Source organism: Neomonachus schauinslandi, chromosome 15 (genome assembly GCF_002201575.2).
Source record: "Neomonachus schauinslandi chromosome 15, ASM220157v2, whole genome shotgun sequence".
Classification (NCBI taxonomy): domain Eukaryota; kingdom Metazoa; phylum Chordata; class Mammalia; order Carnivora; family Phocidae; genus Neomonachus; species Neomonachus schauinslandi.
In genome coordinates this window covers 22712729-22721435 of record NC_058417.1, presented here as the reverse complement: position 1 = coordinate 22721435, position 8707 = coordinate 22712729, and the positions used below count along the sequence as shown (strand labels likewise).

Below are 8707 nucleotides of genomic sequence, written 5' to 3'. Positions count from 1 at the left end.
AAAAATGTAACATTTTTTTTCCTACTTGAAGTAATACTTGTGTGAATAGGGTTGTTAAGGCATAAACTTGAGTTGAGGAGGATATATAACACTTAACTTGTGGGTGATGTGTCAACAAGAACAGGAAGAACGATTTCAAAGGTTATGTGGAGTTTCTGCGAGAATCTGTTAATATGTCAGTATTACTGAAAGACTCCACAGACCCTTCTGAGTCTACAGGGAGGCTACATAGCCATGCAGAATGATCATATGAAGAAACTATTCTTATATAATCGGTCAAATCCGCTCATTAAAGATATGAATATGAAAATCAAATACTTACATTCCCAAGAAAGATAATAAGGAGTGCTACTTGCACTATGAGCTGGTGTCTAGAGCTTGGTCAGTGTACAGACTCTGAAAGCAGTGACTTTCCATGAGTAAAATGCACAACCCACAGAGATATGACTGTAACCCTATTTTCTTAGACCCTCTGCCAGCCAAGAATTAAATGTACCTGTACTGGCTGGCATAAATCCCAGACATAATGCTGCTCATAAGGTAGAAGAGAAAATGCTGGTGTGTGTAGCAGAAAGTGAGGCTGTTTAGTTTATGTAATCTCTGAAAACATATATTTTTGTATCTATGGCATGTCTTCCGATTTCTGATGTTGGGAAGTAAGTTTGTTGGGCATCTTTGCAGACAAACATGCACAAGTGTCTAGCTAAAAGAGCCCCTCTAATTCCACCACAACTAAAAACCTGGTTTGTAGAGAGCCATGTGATGTGACACACACACATATATATATAACTTACATATAAGTTACTTTTCTGGTCTTCTCTACACAGATGGAAGGTCATCCTTAATATTTCTCATTTATCTTGTACCTCAACAATGTACACTGGTGGCACATATTCACAGATACTCTGGACTTTGGAGCCTTTTATTATTAGAATCCTGGAAGCTAATTAAATTGGAAGTATGGGTGGGAGGAAGAAGGGGGGCAAAAAGAACCAATCAAGCAGTACTCCCCAACTGTAATAAAGGTACATTTTTTACACAAATGGCTCAAATGGCTGCCTCAAAACCTCTCAGAATTGGGGCATAAACCAATAAAATATTAAAAAGGCAAAGGTTTGAAAGCCTCAAGATAGGATGATCTCTATGAGGTCATTTAAATGCTGTTCAGGAAAAAAGGAATTACAGGGGCTATCCAGAGTTAAGAAGCACGAGTACTAAGCTCTGGAAAGGATACCAAATATTAAGATTGCTGAACAATAGGTTGGCTAAATATCAAAAGTTCTGTTTAGAGGCAGGACAACAAAACAATCCCGCACAGTTGTAAACATGCCCCATAACAATTAATTGACAATATCAATTAATTCTATGAAGACAAAAAATCCTGTCCTTTATCAAAGGACATTGCTCTGCTCATCAAGGAAAGGCCTAGTTCTAAAAAGCTGAATAATCTAAAGCTCTTTAGCATATCAAAAATTTCAAATAACCAGAAGAAAGAAGGAAGAAAGATACTTACCAGACTATCTAGTCCTCCTCCCAAGAGATCCACTGCTCCCATCTGCATGGAGGACACCTGTGGCACATTGACTGGGGGACCGAGGTCAAGGTTTAAGAGGTCTCCTAGAAGGTCACCTTGGGAGGGGATAACCTGAGGCTGTTCCAGGGTCGTGGCTGTGGTGGTGCCAACAGGGCTGTCACCTGCATCAGTGCTGCAGTCACACGCACGCACGCACAGGGGAAAAGAGAAAAGTCAGTTTCACCCAGGACGTAATAACAAGGCACAAGTGAATGTCAGATCTATAAAACACAGGAGGAGGAAAAAAACAAACAAAAATATAAAACTTATTTTTTTTTGCAGTATTATTTTTTTTAAGATTTTATTTTTATATAATCTCTACACCCACTGTGGGGCTCGAACTCACAACACCGAAATCAAGAGTTGCACGCTCTACTGACTGAGCCAGCCAGGTGCCCCCAAAATCAGCAATTCTTATTTTTATCAAAATATAGTTGCTAAGCTCTTTCTCGACTTCATCTTCGCGGTAGTGGCTGCGGTGCCCGCAGCTCAGTCGCCAACATACAGCTCTTTGTCCGTGCCCAGGAGCTACACACCCTCGAGGTGACCGGCCAGGAGATGGTCGCCCAGATCAAGGCTCATGTAGCCTCCCTGGAGGGCATCGCTCCAGTAGATCAAGTCGTGCTCCTGGCAGGCACGCCCCTGGAGGATGAGGCTACCCTAGGTCAGTGTGGAGTGGAGGCTCTGACCACCCTGGAAGTAGCCGGCCGCATGCTTGGAGGTAAGGTCCATGGTTCTCTGGCCCGTGCTGGGAAAGTAAGAGGGCAGACTCCCAAGGTGGCCAAACAGGAGAAAAAGAAGAAGACAGGCCGAGCCAAGTGGCGGATGCAGTACAACCGGCGCTTTATCAACGTTGTGCCCACTTTTGGCAAGAAGGGCCCCAATGCCAACTCTTAAGTAAACTGTAATCCTGACTCTTCCCAATAAAGCCACTTAGTTCAGTAAAAAAATAAATATATATATAGTTGCTAAAATGAAAATAAATGTATACTATATAACCTTAGCAGTCAAGCAATTTTTTTTTTTTTTTAAAGATTTTATTTATTTATTTGCGAGAGAGAATGAGAGACAGAGCACGAGAGGGAGGAGGGTCAGAGGGAGAAGCAGACTCCCCGCTGAGCAGGGAGCCCGATGCGGGACTCGATCCCAGGACTCCAGGATCATGACCTGAGCCGAAGGCAGTCGCTTAACCAACTGAGCCACCCAGGCGCCCAGCAGTCAAGCAATTTTAACTGAGCACCTACACTATAATGGAGCATGATAATGAGAACCTCTGAGCCATATTTTTTAAAAAGGAAAGCTATTTCCTGTCCTCAAATAACTTAAACAACAACAAAAAGCTGCATTTACAAAATGACTGCAAAGCACATTCACTGTGTAATAGCAGAAATGAGTACTGTATGAGCATCTGCACAATGACAGGATACAGCTAAGAAATAAAACAAGCCAGGTAGGGCTGATTCTAAAAGCTTCTGAGAATGGTTTTATGACTAGATTTTGAAGAACAGCACAGCTGTGAGGAACTACCAGGGAGAGACTTATCTTAAAGGAATGGATGGTTTGTGCAAAGGCACAGAAATGAACAATCTGACATTAGGGGTGGTAAAAAAATTTTATTGGCAGGAGCAGAAACTGGGATTAAGATTTTGGGAAAGAGAAGATGAGGGAGATAAAACTGAAAACTAGCCTGGGAAGTTAATTTTTTTTTTTTTTTTTTTTTTTTTTTTTTAAAGATTTTATTTATTTATTAGAGAGCGAGTGAGAGAGAAACAGCACGAGAGAGGAGAGAGTCAGAGGGAGAAGCAGGCTCCCCGCCGAGCCAGGAGCCCGATGTGGGACTCGATCCCAGGACCCTGGGATCATGACCTGAGCCGAAGGCAGTCGCTTAACCAACTGAGCCACCCAGGTGCCCCGGAAGTTAATTTTTTTGATAGGCAATGCAGAATCACTTTGATTTGTTGAACGAAGAACTAAAAGTAACATTACAGAAACATTACTCTAGCAGCTGTGTGTCAAATGGACTGAAGTTGGAAGAATCAGTGTGAGATCAGCAAACACTAATCTAAACAGCTACTGCCACCATACATAAAAATAAAGTGGTGAGTTCCATGAGATAATAGATGTTGCTGGGTCAACTGGAGAGCTGTGTGAGGGAAAAAATGAGCCTTGACTCTTGTACCTCACAAAATAAAAATTAAAGAGACAAAGCCAACATAAATGTGAAGGGGAAAATCTAGGAGAGTCCCTTGATGGCCTTGGAGTAGACAAAAGTTTCTACAGAAAACACTAAGTATAAAAGAAAAAAAAAATGATGATCTGGACTTCACTAAAACTGAGAGCATCTCTTCTTCAAATAACACCATCTAGAGAGAACAAGAGAAAGTATGTTCCACAGACTACAAAAAAAGATGCTCACAACACATGTATCTGACAAGACATGTACCAAAATCACATAAAAGATTCCTATAAATCATTCAATTATTATATAAAGAATTCCTAAAATTGACAAGAGAACTCATTAAAAAAATAAGGAGAAGATCAGGCATATCACAAAGGAGGATCTACTAGCAGTCTGTACACATGAAGAGGGACTTAAGCCATCTCTACTCAACAGGAAAATGCAAATGAAAACTGAAGCAAGATCCCATCACATATCTGCCAGAATGGCAAAAATTAACATGACTGACAACCCCAAGTGCTCATCAGGATGTGGATCACCTAGAACTCATACACAGCTGGAAATGTACACTGGTACGATCTCTTGGGAAAACTGGCAGTGTCTCCGATAGCTAAATATACATCTATTCTATGACCTGGCAATTCCATTCCTAGTTGTATACACAAGAGAAGTAAGTATATAAGTCTACTAAGACGTACACAAGAATATTCATAGCAGCTTTATCCGTAAGAGCCCCAAACTGAAAAAAATCCAAAGGTACATCAACAGAAGATGTAAGTAAACTGTGGTATATTGGGGCCATGGAATACTATATACCAATAAATAGAAACATATAATTGATTTATATTGTGTTCAAGAATAAGCAAAACTGTAGTGATAGAAGTCAAAACAATGGTTATCTTTGGAGAGTGGGTATTAACAGAAAAGGGGCATGAAGAATCTTCTAGGGTGCTGGAAATATCTGATCAGGGTGGTGGTTATGATTGTATACATATGTAAAAATCGTGAGCTATATACACTAAAGGTTAGTGCACTATTAAGATTATTATAAATGATATATCAATTTAAAAACTGGGGGAGGAGGGAAGAGGGGAAAATCCCACAAAGAAAATCCCAGGCTCAGATGGCTTCACTGTGAATTCTTCCAAACATTTAAGAACAAAGTAAAACTAATCTCAGATAAATTTTAAAAGAGAACAGAGAATGACAATTAAGAAAATCTGAAAGTAGTTAAGACTGCTTATGCAATATTAAATAATTATTTCTAATTTTCTTAGGCTGAGTAATTTACTGTGATTTAAAAAAAAAAAGTCCTTGTCTATTAGAGATACCAAGTAAAGGTGAAACAATAGGAAGTCTGAGATTTGACTTAAAATACTCCACCTCCCTCAAAAAATAAAAAATCGTGGAGGTGATACATGAAACAAGCTGGGCAAAATAGTGAGAACTGTTGAAGCTGAGTGATGAGTACATAGGAGTTTGTTATCCCACTCTATCTTGCACGTTTTCTAAGATTTATATAATACAAAGAAAAAAAGATGTAAAAATTCCATTAACAATATTTTCTTGAACATGTAAGAGAGAAGAATGAATAATCAAAGTCAAAGAATAAACAAACAAAAACTAAGAAGCAAAAGACTGGTGATGCTCCTCATAATGACAGAGGAACCTGAAGGTGGTCTAGAGTAAGAAGACAAAGATCAAGTGTTGGCCCCAAATATTACCAGCTGTGTGATCTTGGGCAAGTGACAACTTTTCTGAGACAAAGATTCCTCATCAATAAAATAACCATGTCACAGGGATCTACTTTAGACAGGATGAAATGAAAACATGATATAAAATGTAAAGCCTTGTAAGAGATCAGTGGCTGGGGCACGTGGGTGGCTTAGTCGTTAAGCGTCTGCCTTCGGCTCAGGTCATGATCCCAGGGTCCTGGGATCGAGCCCCGCATCGGGCTCCCGGCTCAGTGGGAAGCCTGCTTCTCCCTGCTTGTGTTCTCTCTCTCCTGCCTCTCTCTGTCAAATAAATAAATAAAATCTTAAAAAAAAAAGAGAGAGATCAGTGGCTTGTGTTTAGTAGATCAGCTGCTGAAAGGAATACAAAGAGAAGCACAGAAAGAGAAGGTTCAGAATGAGCCTTGCAACACAATCAAGATTAATGATCAGAGAAGAGAATGAACACAGAACAGCAAAGATTAAAGACAGAAAAACAATCTAAGAAAGATGACTTAGGAGCAAAAAGTGTCAAGGAAGCCAAGATGAGAAGTATCTAGATTGGGGGAAGAGGGGCAAATATAGCCAAAAATTAATAACGAAGTCAAAAGGGGGAAGCAATTTCATATACTCTTGCCAAGAAATATATGAAATCTCTTATAAAGGATATTCTCTGAACATGAAATTCTATCATCTTATGACATGTGCCATTTATGAAGTGTTCTGTCATATTGTTTATCAGTACCTCTAAATAGAAGGCAGAATAGGTAACAATGCACATATTTTCTTTCCATGAGAAGATAAAGTGAGTTAGATGAAAAGAAGTAAGTGATCCCGTGGTTTCTACAAGAACATGGTAAATCATTATGCATTCTTTCTAAATGACAAACACAAGAAAATTAACGTGAAAACAGTTCCCATGTAAACTCCTGGGAAATAACTGTGTAACTGACACCAAAGTGATATTTTTAAAAGGTGAGGTTTTCCTAAAGTAGACAACTATTTACCATCTCACCTCCCCCTCCAGAGCAGCTGACAAGTTTTAGTAAGCAATAGCCAACTAAAAAGCACTTTTCCCTTTCTCAAGTGATTTTAAAAGATTTGGTTAAGTAGGCATTTTTAGATTTCTAGAAGAGGCAGAGTAAGGTTTTATAGTGTAGCTGTATTTCATGTCAGAGGCACATCACTTAACTGAATGCTGCAGAAGAGAGCTAGGTAATGTCAGTGCTATTATGAATATGCCATTTGCAGCAATGTATCATCCCTATTTATTTCAAAAGGGATTTTTATGCATTTGTGTTTCCCTTAAAAAGACAATACAAACACAAATCAACCAAAAAGAAAACAATTATCTAAAAAGGAACCGCATAAGACTATTAATCAGATAGAGACCTTATGTAAGAGATTGTTTCTTTTTTATAGTTTAAATACTGGTTCTTTTCTTGTGTTCTAGAAAGGGTTGTTTTTATTTGTTGATCTGTGTCACTTCCCCCTCTGAGGGTCAAAAGTTATCAGGAGACAGGGTAATCGAAATGGCATATAAATATGGCTACAAAGGCAAGTTAAAAAGAAAATCCCTATTTATTACCCAAACTTAACAGACTGGGAGATGATGTACTTAGAAGTCAAATGTCATATCTAGAAGGTTAAATATGCTTGCCTATAGGAGAAACACTCTACTGTTACAAGGCCTAATCCTTATGAAGCCTCAACTTCCTTTGGGTGAAAATCACAGCACCTGCCCTAAAACCAAAGAGTCAACTCAAGTGAAGGCTAATGAACATCAATAAACATTTGCCTGGATGTTGTCCTTTCCTTTTTTTTTTTTTTTTAAAGATTTTATTTATTTATTTAACTGACAGAGAGAGACAGCTAGAGAAAGAACACAAGCAGGGGGAGTGGGAGAGGGAGAAACAGGCCTCCCGCCAAGCAGGGAGCCCGATGCGGGGCTCGATCCCAGGACCCCGGGATCATGATCTGAGCGGAAGGCAGCCGCTTAACCAACCGAGCCACCCAGGCGCCCCTGTCCTTTCCTTTTTAAGTATGTCCTTTCCTTTTTAAGTATGTCCTTTCTCTTTTTTTTTGATAAGTCTGACTAAAGGTTTAGCAATTTTATTGATCTTTTCAAAGAACCAGCTCCTGGTTTCCTTAATCTGTTCTACTATTTTTTTGGTCTCTGTTTCCTTTATTTCTGCTCTAATCTTTACTATTTCCTTCCTTCTACCAGCTTTCTGCTTTGTTCTTTTTCTAGTTCCTTTAGGTGTAAGATTAGGTTGGGATTTTACTTGCTTCCTGAGTTGGCCTCAGGAAGGTACTGCTGTAATCTTACCTCTTAGAACAGTACTGCTGCATCCCAGCTCTGTCTAAATGCTCTAATCAAAAAACACAGGGTGACTGAATGAATAAAAAAGCAAGAGCCACCTATATGCTGCCAACAAGAGACTCACTTCAGACCTAAAGACACATGCAGACTCAAAATGAAGGGATGGAAAAACATTTACCATGCAAATGGATGCAAAATGAAAGATGGGGTGGTAATACTTATACTGGACAAAACAGACAAAACGAAGACTGTAACAAGAGACAAAGAAAGATGGGCACCACACTACAAAGAGAATATAACAATTATAAATATTTATGCACCCAAAATGGGAGCACCTAAATAAATAAAGCAACTATTAATAGACATTAAGGAAGAAACTGACAGTAGTTCAATAATAGCAGGGGACAACACCCTACTTATATCAGTGGATATTATTATCCATACAGAAAGCCAACAAGGAAGCAGTGGCTTTGAATGACACATAGGACTAGATGCTTTTTGACAGATATATTCAGAACATTCCATTCAAAAACAGCGAAATACACATTTTTGTGTGTATTCCAAGTGCACATGGAACATTCTCTAAAATAGATCACATCTTAGGTCACAAAACAAGTCTCATAAACTCAAAAAGACTGAAATCGTATCATGCATCTTTTCTGACCACAATGGTATGAAACTAGAAATTAACCACAAGAAAAACTGAGAGAAGAACATAAATACATGGAGGCTAAACAACATGCTCCTAAACAATGAATGGGTCAACCAAGAAATCAAAGAGGAAATAAAAAAAATACGTGGAGACAAATGAAAATGAAAACATAACTGTCCAAAATCTTTGGGATCCAGCAAAAGCTATTCTAAGAAGGAAGAGCAATTACAGGCTTACCTCAAGAAGTAAGAAAAACCTCAAACTTACC

The 8707-nt window shown here is 38.9% G+C and overlaps 2 protein-coding genes across 3 annotated transcripts in view; one reads left to right on the top strand and one right to left on the bottom strand.

The window, feature by feature from the left end:
- Window positions 1-8707, bottom strand: part of AP2B1 (adaptor related protein complex 2 subunit beta 1) — a 125073-nt gene that overhangs the window by 55107 nt on the left and 61259 nt on the right. For both annotated transcript variants that reach the window (XM_021704518.1, XM_021704520.2), the window contains exon 14: window positions 1514-1706. In XM_021704518.1, the coding sequence (XP_021560193.1) occupies window positions 1514-1706 (193 nt within the window). The remainder of the gene's footprint in view (window positions 1-1513; window positions 1707-8707) is intronic.
- On the top strand, window positions 2021-2470 carry LOC110593113 (putative ubiquitin-like protein FUBI-like protein ENSP00000310146; the record flags this gene model as incomplete). The annotated part of the gene is made up of 1 exon (XM_044921777.1): window positions 2021-2470. A coding segment is annotated over one exon (450 nt), but the record flags the coding sequence as incomplete, so codon positions are not given.